At 44.1% G+C, this 25,490-nt stretch overlaps 1 protein-coding gene across 3 annotated transcripts; it reads right to left on the bottom strand.

Annotated features, from left to right (window-relative positions):
• Positions 1–893: 893 nt before the first annotated feature.
• On the bottom strand, positions 894–24,365 carry Crkl (CRK like proto-oncogene, adaptor protein). 3 transcript variants are annotated; one of them, XM_090320569.1, is made up of 4 exons: positions 23,534–24,365; positions 12,736–12,863; positions 12,398–12,519; positions 894–3,707 (listed from the first exon to the last, which is right to left on the bottom strand). In XM_090320569.1, exons 1-4 carry the CDS (start codon positions 23,842–23,844, stop codon positions 3,573–3,575), a joined length of 696 nt encoding a protein of 231 aa, XP_090176695.1. In that variant the 5' UTR covers positions 23,845–24,365; the 3' UTR covers positions 894–3,572. The 3 variants fall into 3 exon arrangements, with proteins under 3 accessions (XP_090176695.1, XP_090176693.1, XP_090176694.1); XM_090320568.1 differs by adding an exon at positions 4,207–4,280 and having other exon boundaries at positions 3,601–3,707; positions 12,398–12,863; XM_090320567.1 differs by having other exon boundaries at positions 12,398–12,863.
• Between the last annotated feature and the right edge of the window lie 1,125 nt (positions 24,366–25,490).

The raw sequence follows: 25,490 nt of genomic DNA, 5'->3' as shown, positions 1-25,490 counted from the left end.
TGATTTGCTGTTCAAATATTTTCTGTACCACAGCACAGCAGACCAAGTAGCAATTAACAAATCATTAAAAAAAACTACCCCAAGGTCAAATACATATTGTTCTCTGAAGCACTGATGTTTTCTCAAGATCAGTGGAGGCTTATTTTTGTGCTTGGGCACAAAGCTGAGCAGAAGTGCTTCATTCTTTTTGTTTGTTTTGGTTTGGTTTTTGTCCATCGTGGGGCTTGAACTCACAGCCTGGGAACTGACTCTGAGCTCTTCAGCTCAATGTCAGTGCTCCTCTACCACTTTGAGCCACAGTGCCACTTCTAGTCTTCTGGTGGTTCACTGGAGATAAGGGTCTCAGGGACTTTTCCTGCCAAGGTTGGCTTTGAAATGTGATCCTCACATCTCAACCTCCTGAGTAGCTAGAATTATAGGTGTAAACTTCTGGCACCTAGCACTGAATCAGAATTTCAAAGAGTTTCCACTTTTGGCACATATTTTGAGAGTTCAGAACTCAAGACTCCCTTTGTTTGGAGTTATGAATCTCCTGAGAAGCTTGGGAGATTTTTTTAAATTTTTTTGCGTCGGCTGTGGGGCTTGAGCTCAGGGCCTGGGCACTGTTCCCGGAACTCTTTTTGCTCAAGTCTAGTGCTCTAGTTTTCAGATGGCTAATTGGAGTTAAAGAGTCTCATGGCTTTTCCTGCCCCAGCTGGCTTCAAACCACAATTCTCAGATTTCAGCCTCCTGATTAGCAAGGATTACAGGTGTGAGCCACCAGCACTTGGCCCAGAGAGGTAAATCTGAAATATTTCATTAAGGAATTAAACACTAGTTTCTGGGTAGTCTGATTCTGAAGTGCTCAGCATAGGGTGGGGTGATTTTTTTTCTTTCTTTTTTTTTTGGGGGGGGCCAATCCTGGGGCATGAGCTCAGGGCCTAGTCATTGTCCTTGTGCTTTCTCAAGGCTAGTGCTCACACCACCACTTTGGGCTTTTTCTGTGTATGTGGTGCCAAGGAATCGAACCCAGGGCTTCATGCTCAACAGGCAAGCACTCTACCACTAGGCCACACTCCTGGCCCTACGGTGGGTTTTATAGGTCACTAGACCTAGCTGAAAGACCACATACTGATCTTGCTGAACCAACTGCTATAATTAAAAGGAGCCAAGCTCTTTACCTGTGTGTGATTTCAAAAAGCCTTAAGAGCCAGGCTCACGTGGTGGCACATGCCTTGTAACCCCAGCTACTTTAGCAGAAGGACCATACGTTTTAGAGCTAGCTTGAGAAACTAAGAGACTGCCTCAAAATTTTAAAAGGGTTGAGGGTATAAGCTCAATGGTAGAACACTTGCCTTGCAAGTGAGGCTTGGGTTTAATCCCCAGTAAAAACAAAACAAAACAAAACAAAACCAGGGATTCAGGGTCTGTGCCCTCTTTGAACAAGGCACATATTCACCTTCTGCTAGACACTTCATTCACCTGCAAGTGGTAATAAGGGCAGGGCTGAAGCAGGTCACTGTCTGAAAAGTAATCACTTACAACTCAATAGATCTAGCCAAACAGCAACAACAAAAAGAGTAACTGCAAGGAACAGTATTGTGCAGGGGGTGACTGACTGCCCTTCATTCTGCTTAAGGAGAGCTGATCTAGAACTTTTTTTTTCAGGAACATATAGACAGCGGTATTTTTTTCCAATTATTGTCACAGGCACACTCAAGATTCTCTAAATATGGCAGTCATCAGCTTAGTGGAATAGTAAAGAAAAATCAATGAAAGTAATGGAAAGGTAATACAATAGGAATTTTGCTGGTATGTCATTACAACATATTGCTCTAAATCTTAAAAAAAAAAAAAAAAAATCCAAGAACCTCCAGAGAAAGTGCCATAGTTACAACAGGTGCTTTGTAAATGCTAGAGCTAGTCACTAGATCATTGCTACATTTCTAGGTCTGCTGTATTCACTCTGAGTAGAAGTTTGATTTCAAGATCCAGGTGGGAGAGCAGACTGAACTGCATATGGATTCCAAAAATTCTAATCTGCTATGGGAAGACTTGAGGGATTGAGGGACTAGTCACACATTTGCACCAATAGACTTATATAAATAGATCTTTTTTAGCTAACAAGAAAATGCTTTTATATCAACACATCTACAAATGGTTAACTTGGTTTAGGATTCTCCCTAGCCACTATAACATTAGCCTAGATCTCAAGTACATGAACCAAATTCCACAGCTAGTATTTCCTCTGCTTAGAATGATCACAGATGTTTAGGACTGTGGAGGCAGCAACAGACATCATCTTTCTCTGACAGCCTGGGGAAGGTGGGCCTTGGACAAGGAGGGCTGAGTGGACTTTAATGAGTAGAATTATGGGAGCCATCCATTTTTTGTCAGTCCTGGGACTTGACCTGAGCTGTCAAGTCCCTGAGCTCTTCGGTTCAAGACTAGCACTCTACTACTTTGAGCCATAACACCACTTCTGGTTTTCTAGTAATTAACTAGAGTTGAGAGTCTCACAGACTTTCCTGCCTCAGCTGTTTGTGAACCACAGTTGGCTTTGAACTGTGATCTCCAGCCTTCTGAGTAGCTAGGATTGCAGGCATGAACCACTAATGTTTGGCTAATAAGAATTTAATAATCCAGTTTAGTGATGCTTTGGTAAACCTCAATACCTCTATGAATCACCTCTATTTCTAAATAATTTACAGAAAAGCTGTTAGAAAACTGGCTCCTCATTAATCCTATCACTGGTGAACAAAGCAATCAGCAGTTTCCCCCAAACTATTGTCCATTCTGATGCTTCTGGGAACAAAGTAATTCAAGAGGCTATACACCTAGCTTGGCACACCATGACCGCTGATTTTGTGTGTGTGTGTGTGTGTGTGCACGCTATATGGAAAAACAAGGTACTGTTGGCAACCAAGACTAATAAAGGCCTCTGCTTCAGGGGTGTTCTCTTTATATTCCTTTAGTTATAGCAGCTTCAGTTTAGAAGCTCAGAGGCACATATTATTCTTGGGAAAAATCACAAAAAATCCAACCTGCTACTTAAAAATCTGTTCAAGACACACAAGTCTAACTAATTAGTCTTCCAAAACCAAACCAAAAGAAAACAAAAGCCAGATTTGGGGGGTTCAGGACAGAATTATTTCTTAAAAGTTCACTTCCTGTTGTCCAAAGAAAAACAAGTTGGCAGTGGAGCTACTGCTTTTGGAACAGCAACATGCAGGATCTCACCATGGCCTCAAGCTTTTCTATGACAGAACCAGTCCCAAGTACACAGAGCAGTGATGAGAAGACTTCTTCCCATATCTACTTCTCTCCACTTGTGTGCTTCCACCAGTATTTCCAGTTTATGATTCAGAAGAACTCTAAATTTGGCTACTCTTCAACAACACTACTATGATACAAATGCCAGGAGGCAGCCACTGTGTGCATTCCAAATGTGTATGAGAGACCGCCAGTCTGCAGAAAGCTGGACTTCGGTCAGCAATGCAGTGTAACTTCCCTATGAGAGAGAACACTTTCCCACTTCAAAGGAGACTATGACAGGCAGAATGATGAAGCAGCAGGGAACAAGGCAACAGCAATCACTCGTTTTCATCTGGGTTTTGAGGGTCAATGATTTTGACATGGGTAAAAGGGAAAAGCCCTTTGCGCCCATTCACTTCACCTTCCCATTGGCCATTTATATTCATTCTTGTGACTTTCACGATGTCACCCACCTATAGGGAAGAAAGAAGAGAAAGTTAGTGATGAAACAAAACAAACAAAAAACCCCCAAAGTTTATACTAGCTGGGTGCAGGTGGCTCACACCACCTGTGTGAGTAGTTAGGCTTATAGAATCCTAACTACATAGAGGCTGAGATCTGAAGATTGCAGTTCAAAGACAGAGAGAAAAGCCCCTGTGAGATTCTTAGCTCCAAAAAACTACTCAAAAAAGTTCGAAGTGGCACTGTCGTTCAAGTGTGCTAGCTTTGAGCACAAAGAGGCTCAAGGACAGCACCCAGATCCTGAGTTCATGCCCTAGGACCAGCAACACAAACATACACACACCAAACAAACCAACAAGGACAACAACAAGAAAAAACTTCATATGCAACCCACCAGCAGTAGCTGTAACAACTGCAATGATTTTAAGTAAGACAAATGTTTATATTCTCTTGTCTACCTAACTGGACTATCTACAACAGATATACAGGAAATTGTGTTATGATACATACCTATAATTCCAGCAATGGAAATGCTGAGACAGGAGGATAATGAGTTTGAGGCCAGCCTGGGTTACACGGAGGAACTGTGTATCAAAGCAAAAATAACTGCTGGGAACATAGCCTAGTGGTAGAGTGCTTGACTAGCATGCATAAAGCCCCAGGTTTGAGTCCTCCATCCCACAGACACAGAAAAAGCCAGAAGTGGTGCTGTGTCTCAAATAGTAGAGTGCTATCCTTGAGAAAGCCCAATAAAGCCCAAAGACAATTCCCAGTCCCTGAGTTCAAGACCCAGGACTGGCATGTATGTATGTATGTATGTATGTATGTATGTATGTATGTATGTATAAAAATAATAATAAAATCATGATTTGAAGCCAGCCCCTGAGGAAAAGTCCTCCTTAAGATTCTACTTCTAATTAGCCAACAAAAAGCCAGGGTGAATGTGTGGCTGAAGTAACAGACTACCAAGAAGTGAGTAAGCAAGCAAAGGAAAGTATGAGGTACTAAGATCAAGCCCTGGCAATAGCACATGTCTTTGTAAGGTTCTTAGAATAATGAAACAAAAGACCAGAGACCAGAAGGCTCCGGCAAGTAAATGAGAGCTTGTTACCTGGGTAAGATCCCTAAGTAGAGTCCAGTTCCCACCTCATCACTGCTGCCTCTGGTTTTCAGGGAAAAGTTGGGATCAATGTGGAGAAACATGGCACTGCATGATGGGTTTTCAATCTTTTTGTTGTTGTTGGTTGTGGGGCCTGACTTCAGGGCCTGGGCACTGTTGCTGAGCTTGTTTGCTTAAGGCTAATGCTCTACCACTTTGAGTCATAACACCACTCACAGTTTTCTGGCAGTTAACTGGAGGGAAGACTCTCAGACTTTACTGCCAAGGCCGGCTTTAAACTTCCATCCTCAGATCTCAGCTTCCTAAGTAGCTAGTATTACATGCATGAGCCACTGGCACCCAACCAGGTCAATTTTTGTGTGTGTGTGTGTGTGTGTGTGTGTATCAGTCGTAGAACTTGAACTCTTGCGCTCAAGGCTACCACCCTACCCCTTGAGCCACACTCCCAAACCCGTTTTCTGGAGATCAATTGGAGATAAGAATCTCTTGGAGTTTTTAGTGCCTATGCTGGCTTTGAACCTCGATCCTCAGATCTCAGCCTTCTGAGTAGCTAGGGTTACAGGCGTGAGCTACTGCACCCGGCAACTAGGTCAATTCTTATCTTCAAACATTTCCATCTTTGTTGCAAGTTAGACAACAATATAAGTATAATCTTAGCAGATAATAATACAATATAGAAAGTAGCAAGTGGCTGAAAAACAGTACTGAATTAATATTATAGAGAATTTGAGCAAGGAATTATTGCTTCCACAGAAGGAACATGAACCTATAGAGGTGAGTCAAAGAGCAGCCTAGGAAGAGAGAAAGGTCACTTAACACTAACACTTCATTTGGGCCATTCAGGAATTACTTTGGGCTGGGTCCTTCTGCAGTGACCACAAAGGGCTCTGGACCAAAATAGACAAATGATGCATGATGCAGAAAAATGGCTGCGACACTATCATTTTAAAAATCAAGACTAAGAGCACCAGCTTAGTCCAGAAGGAAGCTATTATCCCCAGATAATGGTCACTCTCAAGGTCAGTATCTGCTATCAATTTAGATTTTGAAAACACATGGCTTCAACATCTGAAGCAGAAAAATAGAAAAATGCAAACTTGTGCATCAGACAATTCTTAATAGAGCCAAGATATTTGTCTGGCAACTGTTTTCTAGAGCAGGCACATTTGGTAACACTCATTAATTTTCTAGGCTGGGCACAAGTGGTTCATGCCTGTAATCCTAGCTATTCAGGAGACTGCAATCTGAGGATCCTAGTTTCAAAGTTAACCAGGGCAGACAAATTCTATACTCTAATCTCCAGTTTTCTTGGAAAAAAAAAAAGTCACAAGTAGAGGTGTGACTCAGTGGTAGTGTCAATTTTAAGCAAAAAAGCTAAGCAAGAGGGCTGGAGGGCTGGGAGCATAGCCTAGTGGTAGAATGCTCACCTAGCATGCATGAAGCCCTGGGTTTGATTCCTTGGTACCACATACTCAGAAAAGGCAGGAAGTAGTGCTGTGGCTCAAGTGGCAGAGCACTAGCCTCAAGCAAAAAGTATCCAAGGAAGGACAGTGCTCAGGTCCTGAGTCCAAGCCCCAGGACTGGCAAAACAAAACAAAAAACTGAGCAAGAGTGTGAGGCCCTGAGTTCAAGTTCTGTTACTGGTGTGTGGTGCCCTACCCCCACCACCGATGGAAAAAGAAATTAAAGCCAGCTGGGAAAGCCTGAGAGCCTCCCATCTCAAATCCAGAAGTGGAGCTGTCCCTCAAAGAGGTAGAGTGCCAGTCTTGAGCAAAGGAGCTCAGAGATGGCACCCCACAACCAACAAACCCCCCCCACCAAAAAGAGGAGTTTTTATATCTTTAAAGAAAAAAGAACTTCTTTTGTATGGCAATACTGGGGCTTGTTTACTCAGGACCTTTCGCTAATACTCTCCTAGTTGAGTCTAATGGACTTTCCTGACAAGGCTGGCATCAAATTGTAATCTTCAGATCTCAGTTGCCTGAGTGACAAGGATTTACAGCCATGAGCCACTAATACCCAGTAAGAGGTTTTTTATTAGGCATCGGTGGCTCAAACCTGTAAATCCTAGCTGTTCAGGAGGCTGAGATCTGAGAATCTTGGTTTGAAGCTAGACAGGGAATCAAAACTCCCTATCTCCAATAAACTACTCAAAAAAGCCAGAAAGGTTGCAAAAAGAAAAAAAAAAAAAAAAAAAAAAAGCCAGAAAGGTGCTGTGCCCAGTGGTAGAGTGCTCACTTTGAATAAAAAAAGCTCAAGGACACATAAAGCCTAGACCCAGACTAGCCCTAGGACCTATACTCATGTACACACGTACACACGTACATACACACGTGTACACACGTACGTACACACACACACACACACACACACACACACACACACACACAGGTGCTGGTGGCTCACACTTGTAATCCTAGTTACTCAGGCAGCTGAGATCTGTGGTTCAAAGTCAGCCCAGGCAGGAAAACTATGAGGTTCTTTTTATAAAAAAAAAATTGGGGGGGGGGGGTGTCATGGGGCCTGACTCTGGCCTGGGACTGTCCCTGAACTCCTTAGCTCAAGGCTACCACCCTACCCTTGAGCCACAGCCCCACTTCTAGTGATTAATTAGAGATAAGAGTCTCTTGGTTTTGTGGCTTTGTATTGCCCAGGCTGGCTTTGAACAGTGATCCTCAGATCTCAACCTCCTGAGTAGCTAGGATTACAGGTGTGAGTCCTCACACCTGGCTAAACTATGAGGGTCTTAATGCTAACTAACCACCAAAAAGCTACAAGTGGAGTTGTGGCTCAAGTGGTAGGGTGAGTAAGAAAGCTCAAGGACAGCACCGGGACACCAAGTTCAAGCTCACACACAACTAGTGGTTGAGTATCAACTTGGTTCAAAGAGTAAAACTAAGCTTGGCACTGTTGGCACACGCCTGAAATTTTAGGTAACTCAGGAGGCTAAAATGCAAGGATTTTGGTTCAAAGCCAGGCCAGGCAGGGAAGCCTTATCTCTAACCACCAAAAAGCCAAAAGTGGACTGTGGCTCAAGTAGTAAAGCCAAAACCAAAACCAAAATCACAGAAAAACTCCCAAAGAGCAACTAAGCCCAGAAGGTATCAGTGAGCGTGAGCAAGAGAGAAAGAAAAAGAGAGGGAGGGAGGGGGAGAGGGCAAGAGAGGGGAGGGAGATAATCACTTCTGGCATTTACTATCTGTCAAACTGTCAGGAAATTAAACAATTTTAAATTCCTTCTCCTTTTTGGATGTGGTGGGGTGGGGTTTGTTATGGGCTTGAATTCAGGACCTGGGTGCTGTCCCTGAGCTCTTCAGCTCAAGGCTACGGCTATATCCCTTGAGACACAGCCCCACTTTCCTGTTTTTCTAACCGATAATTAGAGATAAAAGTCTCATGGTCTTTAGTGCCAGGGCTGGCTTTGAACTGTGATCCTCAGATCTCAGCCTCCTGAGTAGCTAGGATTACAGACCTGGATCCCTGAGCTTTTCTCTTCAAGGCTAGTGCTCTACTTTGAGCCAAACTGTACTTCTGGGTATTTTTTTGTTATTTTTTTTTTGGTGGTTAATTGCTAGTAAGAATCTCACAGCCTTGGGCCAGGAGTTTGGTCTAGTGATAAGAGTGCTTGCCTAGCATGCATAAAGACTCAGGTTCGATTCCTTGGTACCACCTACATAAAAAAGCCAAAGTGGTGCTGTGGCTCATGTGGTAGAGCTCTAGCCTTGGTTTTTTTTTTTAATTGTAATTAATAAAAGGGTTACATGACATTTGCCAGATAGAAGGTGCATTAATTTACATACATTGATAACCTTTCACATGTCTTGGTCCCCATTACCCTCCCCCCCAACCCCCTCTTGGTTTTCCGCCAGAGCTCTAGCCTTGAGGAAAGCCCAAGGAACAGTGCTCAGGCCTAGAGCTTAAGGGAGGATTTGGCAAAAATCAATCTATCTATCTATCTATCTATCTATCTATCTATCTATCTATCTATCTATCTATCTATCTATCTATCTATCTCACAGCCTATCCTGTTTGGACCTCAGCCTCCTGAGTAGCCAGGATTACAGACTACGAGCACCTAACTCCAAACTTCAAATTCTAAGTATATAAAATGAGGCTGGTAGCATGTGCTCCATAGGGCAGGACTGATAATAAACTGTGAGGCCCTTGGCTAACTGTTCTTACTCAATGGTAATTACCACATATAGAAAACTGAGATCAGGCAGGTGGCTCATGCCTGTAATCCTAGCTACTCAGGAGGCTGAGATCTAAGGATCATGGTTTAAAGATAGCTCAGCACACAAGTCAGTGAGACTCATCTCCAATGAACCACTAGAAAACTGGAAGTGGTGAGGTAACTCAAGTGGTTGAGGGCTAGTTTTGAGCTGAAGAGTTCAGGGACAGCACTGAGGCCCACGAATGGTAAAACAAAACTCAACACTGAGATCAGTACAATGACCAGGCTGAATGACATTGCCTGAACCAAGTAAAGCTCTAATTTCAAGGTTTTTCCATTCAATTTACACATTAAACAAAAGACCCAATTCCTTGGTGCCACATCCATAGAAAAAGCCAGAAGTGGTGCTGTGACTCAATGGTAGAGCTCCAGCCTTGAGAATGCCTAAGGACAGTGCTCAGGCCCTGAGTTCAAGCCCCAAGACTGGCAAAACAAAACAAAAGCAGCCAGGTGCCAGTGTCTCATGCCTGTAAAATGGAGCTGTTGCTCAAAGGGGTGAAGTCCAAGCAAAAAAGCTCAGGGACAGTGTCCAGGCCCTGGGGTCAAGCCCTAGGACTAGAATATATATACACATACACAAAACCCTTTACAAGTAATTACTTCTGATTCATAATCCTAATATGATATGCTAGTAGAAGTATTATACAGAAAAAAAAAAAAAGAACCTTCTGGCATGTTGGCAGTGCCTGTAATTCAAACTATTTGAGATGATAAAAGAGAACCTCTTCAGGCAATGTCTAAAAAAGAGGGTTTTTTTTTTGCCAGTCCTGGGCCTTGAGCACAGGGTCTGAACACTGTCCTTGGGCTTTCTCAAGGCTAGAGCTCTACCACTTGAGCCACAGCACCACTTCTGGCTTTTTTTTTCTATGTATGTGGTACCGAGGAATCGAACGTGGGCCTTTGTGCATGCTAGGCAAGCACTTTAACCACTAGGCCAAACTCCCGGCCCCTAAAAAGAAGTATTTTTTTTAAAGCTAGTTTTGGGGCTGCAACTCAGGGCACTGTCCCTGAGCTTTTGTGCTCAAGATTAATGCTCTACCACTTTGAGCCACAGCACCATTTCCGGATTTTTGATAGTTAATTGGAGATAAGAGGCTCATAAAACAGGGAGCTAGTGGTTCATACCAGTAATCCTAGCTACTGAGAAGGAGATCTGAGGATCATGGCTCAAAGCCAACCTCAGGCAGAAAAAGTCCCCATAAGACTCTCATTTCCAATTAACCATCAAAAAAATGAAGTGGCACTATGGCTTCATGGTAGAACAATAGCCTTGAGCTGAAGAGTTCAGGGACAGTGCACAGGCCCACAGTTCAATAGCTAAATGTAAGACTAGTGTTTTGGGGTTTTTTTGTCGGTCAAGTTTTGCCAGATGCTGGTGGTTCTTGTCTATAATCCTAGCTATTTAGGATGCTGAGCTCTGAGGATCTTGGTTCAAAGGCGGCCCAGGCAGGAAAGTCTGTTCAGACTTTTATCTCCGATTAACCACTGGAAAACCAGAAATGGAACTATGGCTCCAAGTGGTAGAGCACTAGCCTTGAGTGAAAGAGTGCAGGGACAGCACCCAGTCCCTGAATTCAAGCCTCACAACTAGGGGGGAGGAAATTGAAAGTTTTTTGGAAAAAAAAAAGTGCAAAATAATTGTCATACTATCAAGGGGAATAAGCAAGTCCCAATTACTGGCACACTTTGTCCTACTTGTTTCATGATTTTCTCATTTAAATTTTAATGCTTTTCCTGATAACCTAATTACAATAGTCCCAAAAGACTTGTTTTTAACAAGATACCTTACTATTCTAATAGCTTTAGAAGGTAACAATCATAGGAACATTTACTTAGTTAATAATTTCATACACAAAAGTCCTAAACACAATGAATGAAAAATAAGTAGTGTGGCAAATGAGTACTGTAAAGAGCTAAACAAAGCCAGCAGTTCTCTTTAGAGAACTGGACTAGTGTCATGAGAGAGCTCAGGGGCCAAGACTTCTCCTCGGGGGTATGAGAGACCAGGGGAGTTAGTTAATGGCCAAGTATGTAGGTTATCTTAAAATACACATTATTAAGCAGTCTCTTTTAATTCCTGGCCACTCATCCAGCTCTAAGCAATCCCACTCAATAGCTGATGATCCTCCCTCCAGCTCACATACCAAGGAGCAGTCACACAGATACAGACCAGGTCTCTAAGACAAGTATCTTAGAATAAGATTCAGTAGACTGATGCCTGGAATTCTGACTGGACATCCCAACCGTAAGATTCCCATCCTTTGTTGACAATGGGTGGTCTAATGTGAGTCATGAACACCCTGAAGCCCATTCTAAAATGACACATGTGAAAATGCCCCCCAAAAGGTTGAAAACATGATGCAGCATGCTAAGTCCAGAGGAGCTATGCTACCCTGAAGTGCTGAGGTGTGGACCAGGCAGAAGTATACTTGTATGTAGGGACAGGTCTATGTGGGAATGAGAAGGGTAGAGAAAATTAATATAAGCAGTTTACACTAGTTCATTCCTTAGCTTAGCTTCTGTCTTCATTTCTCCTTCCTTTCTTCTTGCCCTTTTTACTAAGGTTTGAACTGAGGGCCCTCAGCTTGTTAGCAAGCACTACCACTTCACTTACCCCTCACCTTTTTTTTTTGGGGGGGGGGGGTGGGCTTGAACTCAGGGCCTGGACACTGTCCTTGAACCTCTCTGTGCTCAAGATTAGTACTCTACCACTTGAGCCACAGCGCTACCTATGGCCTTTTCTGTTTATGGGGTACTGAAGGATTTAACCCAGGATTTCATGCATGCCAAAAAAAGCACTCTACCACTAAGCCATATTCTTAGCCCCATCCCTCACATTTGTGCTTTAGTTTTGTTTTTTTGTTTTGCCAGCCCTGGCACTTGAACTCAGGGCCTGAGCACTGGCCCCAAGCCTCTCTGTAATCAAGGCTAGCAATCTATCACTTGAGCCACAGCTTTAGTTCCACCTTTTTGTTTATTTGGTAGTTAGGAATCAAGCCCAGGGCTTCATGCATGCTAGGCAAGCACTCTACCACTAAGCCACGTTCCAACTCAACTATTTATAAACTAATTCTATGAGGCTTTGGAAGCAGAAAGACCGGTCTGAGCAGAAAAGTCTATGAGAATCTTATCTCCAATTAACTACCAAAAAGCTGAGAATTGGGGAGAAATAACGAACAGGAAACAAATCAGTGAAAACACCAACAGTGCATCTTCAAAAATCACCACCTTCTCAAATTCCTATGAATATAACTAAATGAGCAAGCATTATTTTGCCCAACCTAAATCGAACTAATAACGAAAGCCCAATGTCCAACAACCATAAAGCCAGTCTTAAAAGATTTTACCTCTAATGCCAAGGCAGTTTTGTCATAAGCACAGGGTACTCTTTTCTGGATTGCTTTTGCAAACACAGGTCCATTCTGGGTAGATGGCAAAGCGTTGATTGCTGCTCCAGGAGTATTGGAAACTGCAGGTAGAGGAGTTGTGGTCTGAGGTTGAGCATATGCATGAGCAGGTTCTGGGATGCCGTAACTGTTGGAATTCCTATTTCCATGCTTTCCGTGAGGTGAAGATCTCACAAGCTTTTCAACGTAAGGAACAGGAATCATCCCAACCCGGCCATCCTTGTTCCGGGCACTCCACCACTGTTCTTCAGGCTTCTCAATTATCACCAGGATCTCACCCTTTTTAAAGGGCAGGTCTTCAGCATCATTTCCAGGAAAATCATAGAGAGTCCGTACATATTCCAGATTTTCTTCTGCTGTAGGCAGGTTGGGTGCTGAGACAGAGCCCATTGGTGGGCTTGGATACCTTAACAGAGAAAGAAAATTACTCTGGAGAGAATCTTATTTTATACAGTGTCTGTACAATTTAAGCCACTCTCCTATATAATGATTTCCTTCCTTATATTCTCAGTAATTAAGAAAGTTCTGCCGGGTGCCGGTGGCTCACGCCTATTATCCTAGCTATTCAGGAGGCTTTGGAAGCCCATGAGCCACAGTCCTACTTCCAGTTTTCTAGTGATTAATTAGAGATAAGAGTCTTGGGGACTTTCGTGTGTGTGTGTGTGTGTGTGTGTGTGTGTGTATGTATATGCTCCCTCAAATCATGTATGTATGTATGTATGTATGTATGTATGTATGTATGTATGTATATGCTCCCTCAAATCATATATGAACACAGTCTGTTCTACAGAGACCTTTTGTTTATATACATATGTCTGGACTAAATTCATTTTTAAATTCTCAAATAAGTTCAGTAGCTTTTAATAAATAAACATCTGTGAATGTTTCATTGAAAAATTCACAGGCAAGAGTTCTCGTGTAAGCAACAACCCACCAACCAACATTGCCTTCCTAGTACATACAGATTTAAAGTGTATTTGCCTATAGAATGCATGTCCCAAATCAGCTACAAAACTAGTCTCATCTGTGACATCAGTCCTTGCCTAACATAACCATGGCATGGTTTGGCCTCTAGCATAGTGCAAAACCCCCATCAAAAAAAAAAAAAAAAAAAAAGTAACAGGGGCCAGGAGTTTGGCCGAGTGGTAGAGTGCTTGCCTAGCAAGCACAAAGATCTGGGTTTGATTCTTTGGTACCACATACATAGAAAAAGTCAGAAGTGGTTCTGTGGCTCAAGTGGTAGAGCTCTAGCCTTGAGGAAGTCCAAGGACGGTGCTCACGCCCTGAATTCAATCCCATGGGTGCGCGTGCACGCGTGCGCGCGCGCGCGCGCACAGACACACACACACACACACACACACACACACACACACACACACACACACATAAAGTAACAGCAAAGTATTTTAGAATTCTTTCTTTACCTAAGAAATGTTCTAAAAACTTGCAAACATATTGTTTTGAGATAAGGGGGTTTCCACTATATAGTTCAAGCAGTCTCTCACTATCACCCTGCCTCAACCTCCTGAGTACTGGGATTACAGTCCTGTCACCACATCCAGCAATTTATAGTTTCTGATTATTTAATCCTAGTGGTAATCCTGGGAGTTAAGATTATTATCCTCATTTTGTAGATAAGGAAGTCAAGTTATTTTTATGGATAAAGGAGCCAAACCCAGCAAGTTTGGCTCTATAGACCTTATTCATAATCTCTAAAGGAATTAGTCTCAAGCATGAACTATGCACCATTTTAGATGTGAGAGCCTGTAATAACTCTTGATGACAAATCAGTATAAGAGCTTGATTGCCTGAGCACTCTTACACGCCCTAATGTACATCTTTTTATCTATTTCAAGAGCACAGTAATTCTAGGAAAAATTTGCTGAGTAACAGATTCAGACACTTTACTAATGGCACAATCAGTTCTTTTTTTTTTTTTTTTTTTTTTGCCAGTCCTGGGCTTGAGCTCAGGGCCTGAGCACTGTCCTTGGACTTTCTCAAGGCTAGAGCTCTACCACTTGAGCCTCAGCACCACTTCCGGCTTTTTTCTATGTATGTGGTACCAAGGAATCGAACCCGGGTCTTCGTGCATACTAGGCAAGCACTTTAACCACTAGGCCAAACTCCCGGCCCCTGGCACAATCAGTTCTATTTAAGTACACATCCAAGGGCATTTTATTATAGCTTTTGTATAAATAAAAATAGCTCTAGGCCAGGAGTTTGGCCTAGTGAAGAGTGCTTGCCTAGTAAGCACAAAGACCCAGGTTTGATTCCTCGGTACCACATACATAGAAAAAAGTGGTGCTGCAGCTCAAGTAGTAAACCTCTAGCCTTGAAAAAAACCAAGGACAGTTCACAGGCCCTGAGATCAAGCCTAACACTGGCCAAACAAACAAACAAAAAAACCCACAAAAAAACCTCTAGCTGAGCACCGAGGAAGCATTGAGAAAGCTGAGATCTAAGGATCACAGTTCAAAGCCAGGCTGGGTAGGAAAGTCCTTAAGACTCTTATCTCCAATAACCACCAGAAAACTGGAAATAGCTCTGTGGAGCTGTGGTTCAAGTGGTAGAGCACTAGCCCTGAGTGAAAAAATTAAAGAGTAGGGCTGAGAATGTGGCTTAGTGGTACAGTGCTTGCCTAGCATGCATGAAGCCCTGAGTTCTCTTCCTCAGTACCACATAAACAGGGCCGGCTTTGAATGGGATTCTCAGATCTCAGCCTGCTGAGTAGCTAGGATTATGGGTATGAGCTACTGGAGCCTGGCAACACACATTGAGTCCCAATCTCAAACAAAAAGAGAGCACCTGGGCTCTGTCCCTGAGAGCTTTTTTGGTTCAAGGCTAATGCTCTACCACATGAGCCATAATACCACTTCCCAGCCTTTTCTGAGTAGTTTATTGGAGATCAGAGTGTCACAGACTTTCTGCCTGGGCTGGCTTTGAATCATAATACTCAGATCTCTGCCACCTGAGTAATTAGGATTACAGGTGTGAGCTACCAGTGTCCCACATCTAGGAGACTCAGATCCAATTAATAACAGACAAATCGTAAGTGACTCTGTGACTCAAGTGGTAGAGTGTTAGAATTGAGCAAAAGGAGTTCAAGGACAGTGCTCAGGCAGAGTTCAAGCCCTAGGACCAGCAAAAACAAACAAACAAACAAAAAGTGGGAAGTCGGAAGGGTGGCTCAAGTGGCAGAATGCCAGCAAAAGCCAAGCGAGAATGTAAAGTGCAGAGTTCAAGTTTCAGTATCAACACACCAAAAAAAAAAAAGGGGGCCTAGAGTTTGGCCCAGTGGTAGAGTGCTTGCCTAGTATGCACGAAGACCTGGGCTCAATTCCTCGGTACCACATACTTAGAAAAAAAGCTGGAAGTGGTGCTTCAGCTCACATGGTAGAGCTCTAGCCTTGAGAAAATCCAAGGACAGTGCTCAGGCCCTGAGCTCTAGCACATGACTGGGGGGGGGGGGGAGAAGACGGGGGAGAAGTTTATGTTTTCTCTACTACTATACCACTATAATGACCTTCAGCACAGGTATCAATAGATCTGACACCAAATCTATCTTAACAGCTATGTCCCTATGACATAAATTCAAAACCTTCCATCCCATACTCATGGAATTTATTTACCCACCTATTGCAAATTACAAATTACAGTCTAACTGAAGAGCTCTGGAACTCCATCTGAGCCCAGAGTTCAAGCCCCAGGACCCACCAAAAAACAAAAACAAACAAACAAAAAACAAAAAGAGTTGGGTTTTGTTTTAATTTGTGCTGGTATCCAAGCTTAAACTCAGGACCTGGGTGCTGTCCTGAGCTTCTCTGTTCAAGACTAGAACTCTACCATTTGAGCCACAGTGCCACTTCAGCCTTTTCTGTGTATGTGGTACTGAGGAATTGAACCCAGGGCTTCATGCATGCTACTAAGGCTAGCACTATACCACTAAGCCCCATTTCCAGCCTGAGACCCTGAGCTTTTGTGCTCAATGATAGTGCTCTACAACTTGAGCCACAGCTCTACTTCTAGCTTTCTGCTAGTTAACTGGAAATCAGAGTCTCATGAACTTTCTTGCCTAGGCTGATTTAGAACTTCAACTCTCAGATTTCAGCTTTCTGACTAGCTAAGATTACAGGTGTGAACCAATGGTACCCAGTTTAAAGAGTTTTAAGTTAATTCAGACAGTCTAAGTAGAACCACCCATATTTCTCATTCTCTTGTGCCATTGTCCACGCAATACTCTAGAATTATCAGGGTTTTCTTTCTTTCTTATCTAGTGATAATGACTATCTTCTTTTGGTGAAAATTATTTTCAATTTCATATATAAACCACAAATAAAGCCAGGCACACAACCACTGAATCACGTTTTTACTGGTTGAGGTAAGAGTCTTGTGCAGGACTGGGAGTATAGCCTAGTGTTACAATGCTCACCTACCAAGAATGAAGGCTTGGGTCCGATTCCTCGGTACCACATATACAGAAAAAGCTGGAAATGGTGCTGTGGCTCAAATGGCAGAACACTAGCCTTGAGCAAAAAATGTCCAAGGACAGTGCCCAAACCCTGAGTTCAAGCCCCAGGACTGGCCAAAAAAAGTCCTGATTTTTTCTTGGTGGGTCATGGGGGTTGAATTCTGCCTGGGCCCTCTGTCCCTGAGCCTTCAGCTCAAGGCTACTGCCCCACCCTTGAGCCAAGCCCCACTTCCCGTTTTCTAGAGGTTAAATGGAGATAAAGAGTCTCAGGTCCTTTTGTGCTTGGGCTAGCTTTGAACCTCCAGAGTAGGCTCCAGGCCTTTGAGCCTCCAGAGTAGCTGATTACAGGTGTGAGCCACTGTGCCCAGCTCCTGTGTACTTTTTTTTTTTTTTGCCAAGTCTGGCATCAAATTGTGAATCTCCCAATCTCAGCCCCTTAAGTAACTAGGATTACAAGGGTTCTTTGTTTGTTTAAATATAGTTCAATACAAGCTTGTTACTACATCTTAAAATATTGAGACCAGGGATGACATGGCCCAAAAGAGAGGATACACAGTACCTGAATTATAAAATGGTAACCCCTCTGTACAATATCTTCATAATAATGATAAAATTATATTAAAAATATTAATGAAAGACATGTGGAAGGGTATCAATGTATGTGAATTAATGCACCTTCTATCTGGCAAATATCATGTTACCCTTTTATTAAATACAATTAAAAAAATAAATAAAAAATTAATGAAGGGCCGGGAGTTTGGCCTAGTGGTAGAGTGCTTGCCTAGCATGCACAAAGACCCGGGTTCGATTCCGCGGTACCACATACATAGAAAAAAGCCGGAAGTGGTGCTGAGGCTCAAGTGGTAGAGTGCTAGCCTTGAGAAAGTCCAAGGACAGTGCTCAGGCCCTGAGCCCAAGCCCAGGACTAGCAATAAATAAATAAATAAATATATAAAATACATATATGTATATATATATATGAACCAGCCATGGCTCACATCTGTAATCCTAGCTACTCAGGGGGCAGAGATCTGAGGATCACAGTTCAAAGCAAAGCCAGGCACGAAAGTCCCATAAGACTCTTATCTCCAATGAAATGGCCCGAAGTGGCACTGTGGCTCAAGTGATAGAACACTAGCATTGAGCTGAAGGGCTCAGGGACAGTGCCTAGGCCCAGAGTTCAAGCCCCATGACCGACCAAGGAAAAAAAGCAAAATCTTGAGGGTCCTGGGGGCTCTGACCTGTAATCCTAGCTATTGAGGAGGCTGAGATCTGATGGTTGTAATTGGAAGATAGCCTAGGCAGGACTTTCAGAGAACTCATTATTTCCAAAACACTACCCCCAACCCCCAAAGCCAGAAGCTTAAGTGGTAGAATATTTGCTTTTGGCAAATCCCAGAACTGGGGCTAGGAATGTGGTTTAGCTATAGAGTGTTTGCCTGGTATGCATTAAGTCCTGGGTTCAATTCTTCAATACCACATAAACAGAAAGAGCCAGAAGTGGTTCGGTGGCTCATGTGGGTAAAGCACTAGTCTTGAAAAAGGCTTCTTGCCAGGCGCAGTGGCTCACGCCTGTAATCCTAGCTACTCTGGAGGCTGAGATCTGAGGATCGTGGTTCAAAACCAGCCTGGGCACTAAAAAGTCCACAAGACTCTTTATCTCCAACTAATCACCAGAAAACTGGGAGGGGGTAGGTCAGTAGCCTTGAGAAAGAGTTCAGGGACAACGCCCAGGTCCAGAGTTCAAATCCCACAACCGATTAAAAAAAGCTAGAAGTGAAGCTGTGGCTCAAGTAGTAGGTACAGCACTAGTCTTGAGCACATAAGTCTTGTATAAGGGAGGGTTTCATGATGACATTACTGCAATAAATTCTCATCAACAGGCTTCCCTGCCTGGACTGGCTTATAACTGTAATCTTCAAATCTCAGCTTACAGGCATTACAGGCATGAGTCACTAGTGCCCAGAAGTTTATTCTACAGCATTTTGCCTCCAGATCTGGTCTTGAACTCAGGGCTTGGGCGCTGTCCTTGAGCCTTCTCAAGGCTAGAGCTCTTAGCACTTGAGCCACATTACTTTCAGCTTTTTCTGTGTATGTGTACTGAGGAATGGAATCCAGAGTTTCATCAAGCACCTCTACCACTAGGCCATGCTCTCAGCCTATAGTATTCATTTTGTATTTTATTTTTGTCCTGTTTAGACTATCACCCCCATGAAAATGTAAGTTCTACAATGCAAAAAGTATTTCTGTTATCCATCTTTCCCAGCACCTGCACTAGAATATAATTATCAAGCATAACATCTGAATATACACTTATAACTAGAAAACAAGCTGGGCGCCAGTAGCTCACACCCGTAATCCTAGCTACTCAAGAGGCTGAGATCTGAGGATTGAGATCCTAACCCAGCCAGGGCAGCAAAGTTCAAAAGACTCACTCTTTCTTTCTCCCTCTTTCTCCTTCCTTCCTTCCTTCTTTCTTTCCAGTTCTAGGATTGATTTCAGGGTCTGAGCACTGTCTTAGCTTTCCTCAAAGCTAGCACTCTACCACTTGAGCCACAGAAACACTTACGGCTTTTTTTATGTATATGGTACCAAGGAATCGAACCCAGGTCTTAGTGCATGCTAGGCAAGCACTTTACCACTAGGCCCCCAAGAGACTCTTGTCTCCAATTAACCACCAGAAAGCTGAAGTGGCACTGGGGATCAAAGTGGCAGAGTGCTAGCTTTGAGCTGAAGAACTCAAGGACAGCAACTAGGCCCAGAGTTCAAGCCCTATGATGGAGGGTAAAAAAAAAAAAAGAAAACAACGAACGAACAGAAAACATTCCAAGGGTTGTAGGAAAGAATATTACAACTCATTAGCAGAACACTTGCCTGGAACACAAGAGGCACTGGGTTCAATTTCTAGCACTGTCAAACAAAACAAAACAACATCCTGGGCACCACTGGCTCATGCCTATAATCCTGGCTACTTAGGAGGCTGAGTTCTGAGGATCGAGGTTCAAAGCCAGTCCAGGCAGGAAAGTCTGTGAGACTCATCTGCAATTAACCATCAGAAAATTGAAAGTAGTGCTATATGGCTCAAGTGGTAGAGCACTAGCCTTGAGCTGAGGAGCTCAGGGACAGGGCCAGACCTGGAGTTCAAGCCCCATGACATGAATATATAAACAAATAAACAGACTAGCTAGCTAGCTAGCAAGTCTGAGGACAGAACTCAGTAGTAAACCCAAACTCTATCCCTAGCTCTCCTCCCACCAAAAATAACATTCTAATATAAAGGATCAGACTAGATCAGATGAGCATCAGTGCTTGTGTCAAAGTTGCTACAGTTGGGCTAGAATTGTGGCTTAGTGGTAGAGGCTTGCCTTGCATGCATGAAGTCCTGGATTTGATTCCTCAGTACAAAATAAATAGAAAAAACTAGAAGTGGTGCAGTGTGATTCAAGTGGTAGAGTGCTAGCCTTGAGCTGAAGTGCTCAGGGACAGCGCCAGACCCAGAGTTCAAGACGCCAGGACTGACAAGAATTAATTAATCTATGAAAAGTTAAGCCATTTAATTATATCATGTATGGGATGAAAAAAAACATATACAAAGTTTCCTGTTTGGCCAAGGCTCTATTAACACACTACTCACACAAACACACAAGCATGCAAGCACCATGGGCTTTAGTGATCCCCTTACCTCAAGCTGCTGAGAGTAAAGGTGAGCACCACTGTGCCTGGCTTAATCATTAGCTTTCTATAAAATTAGTAACATGTTAAATTGGATTCACGAATTTCAGGCTTAAAAATGGCATGTAAGGTTCAGTATAACAAAGTAAATCCTGTCAAGATCCAATTCAACTAACATTGTAATCATCTTTAGAGATACCAGAGAAAATGAAAAACAGCAAAATATCTGGGGCAGAGAGTATAGACTAAGCAGAAACAAGTAAAGCTGAATATGAGGGAGAGAGTCAGGGAAAAGTCATTATCTGTGAACAGCAGACTAAGAACAATAGGATTTCAATAGGTAGAAAGGTAGCGTGAGGTAATCAATGAAAAGGCAATGACCCTGAAAAAGGTAGACACAAAGGTATAGGTAAAGATGGTTACCAGGGAGTAAGTGGGCATTCTTGTAGAGCTATACTGAAGGAGAGAGAACACTGACAATTACATTTGGCATTAGAGGAAATATATGTATGGAAAATTTAGATTTGTGGATGACAGAAAGCCACTGCAGTATATTCCTTTTTCTCCCTCTGAAAGAAATCAAGCCAACTCCAAAGTACCTTTCACCAGACATAAACACTTGTCTTGCACACAGCACGGCTTAATAAAGGCCTGAAATTAATTATATAATCCAGGTTTACAAAATGAGAGGCAATTTAGTTAAATATTACCAATCTCATTTACACTTCTTTTTTTCTTTCTTTTTTTTTGGGGGGGGGGGGGGAAGGAGCCCTGAGCCTTGAACTCAGGGCCTAAGTATTGGCCTTGAGCTTTCTCAAGGTTAGAGCTCTACCACTTGAGCCACAGCACCATTTCGGGCTTTTTTCTTTGTGAATGCTAGGCAAGCACTCTACCACTAGGCCAAACTCCCAGTCCCATCATTTACAGCTGAATCTATCCAACCCCTAGCACTGGAATTATGTTCTGTTCAAAGTGAAATGCACCTACCAGCATTTTCTAGGACCTGTTCACTAATCAGATTCTTGGAGTCATGACCTTTGCTGTACAGAATTTTATCTGTAACATTTTCTCTGCTCATTAAAGTCTATTTTAGCAATCAATCTCACAGTCATTACACCATCATAGCTTTGTTTCTTCTTTCTACCCCACCGAATCAACTCAGACTTTCAGTGTCCTTAATTAACTACAATAGCTATTTATGTTTAAAGTTGAGAATACTTTCTTAGCAATTGCATAAAATTAGAAACACCCTTTGAAGTACCTACATCAACCCTGAATCCTTCTAAAATAGGAATACGAAAGCAGGTGGCTACCCAGGAGGCTGAGATCTGAGGATCACTGTTCAAAGACAGCCTAGGCATGAAAGACTGTGATATTCTTAAGTTAACCAGCAAAAAATCAGAGGTGGGGCTGGGAGTTTGGCCTAGTGGTAGAGCGTTTTCCTAGCATGCAGGAACACCAGGGTTTGATGCTTTGGTACCACAAACATAGAAAAAAGCTGGAAGTGGTGCTATGGCTTAAGTGGCAGACCATTAGCTTTGAGAAAAAAGCCCAAGGCCAGTGCTCAGGCCCTGAGTTCAAGCCCCAAGACTGGCAAAAAAAAACCCCAAAAACCCAAAAAGTCAGAAGCGGAATTGCAACTCAATTGATAGAGCATTACCCTTGAGTGGAAGAAGCTAAGAAACTGTCTAGGCCCTAGTTCCAGTACCAGCATCCAAAAAACATTTTTGGGAAAAGGAATGTTGTCACGTGGTTTTATGTCCTTTCTTTGGGGGGGGGGCAGTAACTAGTTATGGGGCTTGAATTCAGGGTCTGGGTGCTGTCCCTGAGCTTTTGTGCTCAACTCTTAAGCCACAACTCCACTTCCTGCATTTTGGTGCTAAACTGACAGTAACAGTCTCACAGACATTCCTATCAGAGCTGGCTTCAAACTGGGACCATTCAGCTCTGCCTCTTGATTAGCTAGGATTACAAGAGTGAGCCACCTGATCCAACTTGCTTTAGATTTTTGGGACAGGGTCTCCTTATGTATCTCAGGCTGGTTTCAAATTCCTTACCTTCTTGCCTCAGCCTCTTGAGTGCTGAGGTTATAAATGTATACCACCAAGCCTGGCTTAACTTTGGGTTAACTTTTAAAACATGTTAAACCACTAGACTTAATGTATAAAGTATATTTGAAACTGAAATGCTATAGAATTAACTACCATTTCACCTTCTTATTTAACCATACTACCTCTAGTGCACCTGGGGAGGAGGAAGGGAGGCAGGCATTTTCCTAAAATAGCTTGGCCTCACTATGGCCAAGGCACTTTCTCTTTTCTTTGCAATTAAACGGTCCACTCTGCAATTAAAAGAGGTGCCGCTTCAAATTTGCCATCAGAATATCAATATATAGTTCTGGTATTCTAATTAAAGGTTTTTGTTTCTAGACACTAAGGCACTTTCATTCTGGCAATTGTTGGAAAGACTGCAGCCCAGTTCTTACAACCTCCGGTAGAGAGATCTGAAGGGGATCCATAAACCTTAAATAATGTGCCAACTTGTGAATGTGAAATTTCGAGGGGCTAGGAAAGACATGCCACGGATGTCTTTGGAGTCTCAAAGTCTATGATCCAAGAGGTTGTATTAGAAAAAAAAAAAAAAGCCCCTACATTACTATCATGGGAAAGTGACAAAAGACCATCGTAAATATTTTTTAGAAGTATACTCTCATACTTTCATCTAACGACCCAGATCCTGACATCAGCCTTCTCTTAAGAAGGCCTTTTGGTTCGTAATGGGGAAAATGGGATGAATTCCCCACCAGCTCGCGCTCTCTCTCTCTCTTTCACACACACACACGCACACAAACCAGTCTTAGACCCACCCCATTCAGAGACCCTCTTCCGAGGCTGAGTAGGATTGCACACCCTGGAAGGGCAGGGGCTCGCGCATACCTGGGTGCTGGCTCGATCAGGGTGGTGGTGTCCAGGTAGTGGATCTTGTAGAACTCCAGCAAGGCCGGCAAATGGTCAAACTCCTGGTCTCCGATCTTGAAACGGCGGTTGGGCAGGGAGTTGATGATGTAGTGGGAGACACGCGAGTTCTCGGACACGGAGAGCACATAGTCCCCAGGGCAGGTGGAGGAGTCCCGGACTAGGAACATTCCGTGGCGCTGGCCCTGGAGCCGAGTCTGCGCCTCCTGGCGAGACACCGGCCCCATGTACCAGGCCGAGCGGTCTGAGGAATCGAACCTGGCGGAGGACATGGTGTTGGACCGGGGGAGGGGAGAGCTCGGCGACGGGTCTGGGCGGCGACTGCTCTTGCCTAGTCTGGAAGCCTGTGCCGGCAGACGGCTCGGAAGCCGAGAAAGGGCCTCTTCACACCCCTCGAGGCGAACTCAGAGAGCTGGGCCAGGACCTTCCTCTCGGCTCCGAGTCCGCAGCATCCTCTGCCGCCGCCCGCCTGCTCCGGGAGCGCCTCGCGGACAGAGTCGGCCCGGGGGAAAAAGGGACAGAACCCTGGGAGGGGGGGGGGGGTCCGGCTAGACGAAGCCCAGCCGTGAGCGGAGGCCGCCCGGGGGTTCTTGGGAAGCCCAGAGTACCGGAGGTGGCTTGAGTGACTCCCGGCCTGGAATGTACGAGCTCCGCAGCCCCAAAGGTCTGCGCTGACCCTCGTCGTCACACGAAAGCACCAGACTGCAAGCAACGTAGCGACTCCGAGGCAGTTTTGCCGAGCCCGCTCCCAATAGCCACAGCAACAAAATGGCGGACGTGGGAGAAGCGGCCGGCCACCTCCCACTCCGCTCAGCGCTCTCCGTCTGCGCACGCGCGAAGTGAAAGCTCCCAGAGGCTGACGGGGCCCTCCCCGTGACGTCCCTCAGCATAGCCAATCAGAAGCGCGGTGGCGAGGAACGGGGGCGTGAGGCACGGGCGCACGCTCCCGCGTTCCGGGAGGGGGGGTCGAGGAGGCGGTGGTGGCGGGCACTCCCTTCCTGGGCCACGGTGCGCCGCTGGGGGCGCTGCGGCCACCGGGTGTTCTAATGTTGGCAAGAAAACAGCTGGAGACGAGAGGGAGCGGCGTTTCGAAAAACCTACTTCAGGGAACAAAGCGTAACGTACTTGGCTGAATCGCCAGGCAAGGAGGCGTGGTCCTGACCTGGCCTGCCCAGGGGCTGAAGGGAGACTCAAGGCCGGACTGGCCCTGTTGAGCCCTCCGGAAGGGGATGACCCCGTGGCCGGGAATGTTACTGAAATGACATACGACCTAGGTAGCCTGAGAGATGAAGTAAGGAATCTTGGGTGGCTGGGAGAGCCTCATACCTCTAGGTGGAGATTAGATCGACTGGATTAAGTGGTCTAGGAAGACTACAGTCCAACATAATCTGACCATCCTGGGTCCTATTGCTGCCAGAAAAACGTAAATGCCTCTCAAGCATGCATGCTTCAAGCATGGCATGAGGACTTGTTCGGAATTCTATCTGCTTCTCCAGTTAATTTCCCTACATTCCCCTTTGCTTACTCAAATCTAGCCCTGCCCTCCTATTCTACTTCCTCCATCCACACTAGAATGTAAATGTTAAGAAGCAAGACATCTGTCCTCCTTGTTTACCTTGTTTACCTTTGTCTTGTCTGCTTTGCAGTTGCTTGGATGCTCAGATATTTGTTGGCTAAATGAGTGTTATGCAAAACCATCAGGTCATTGATGCTCGATTTTTTTTTTTTTTTTTTGTCGATCGTGGGACTTGAACTCTGGGCCTGGGCGCTGTCCCTGAGCTCCTGCCCTACCCCTTGAGCTAAGCACCACTTCTGGTTTTCTAGTGGTTAATTGGAGATGAGTCTCCGATTCTTTAGTGCCCGGGTTGTCTTTGAACCGCAGTCCCCAGATCTCAGCCTCCTGAAAGGATCTAGGATT

The sequence above is a fragment of the Megascapheus bottae genome, chromosome 28 (assembly GCF_031878675.1).
Source record: "Megascapheus bottae isolate mThoBot1 chromosome 28, mThoBot2.hap1, whole genome shotgun sequence".
Taxonomy (NCBI): domain Eukaryota; kingdom Metazoa; phylum Chordata; class Mammalia; order Rodentia; family Geomyidae; genus Megascapheus; species Megascapheus bottae.
This window is presented reverse-complemented; position numbering and strand designations above follow the sequence as displayed.

Coding starts and splice junctions, on each gene's coding strand:
- Crkl (XM_090320567.1), bottom strand. CDS start 23,844: ATGTCCTCCGCCAGGTTCGATTCCTCAGACCGCTCGGCCTGGTACATG. Junction 12,864..23,533: donor CTGATCGAGCCAGCACCCAG/GTATGCGCGAGC, acceptor TTCTCTGTTAAG/GTATCCAAGCCCACCAATGG. Junction 3,708..12,397: donor AAACTGCCTTGGCATTAGAG/GTAAAATCTTTT, acceptor TCTTCCCTATAG/GTGGGTGACATCGTGAAAGT.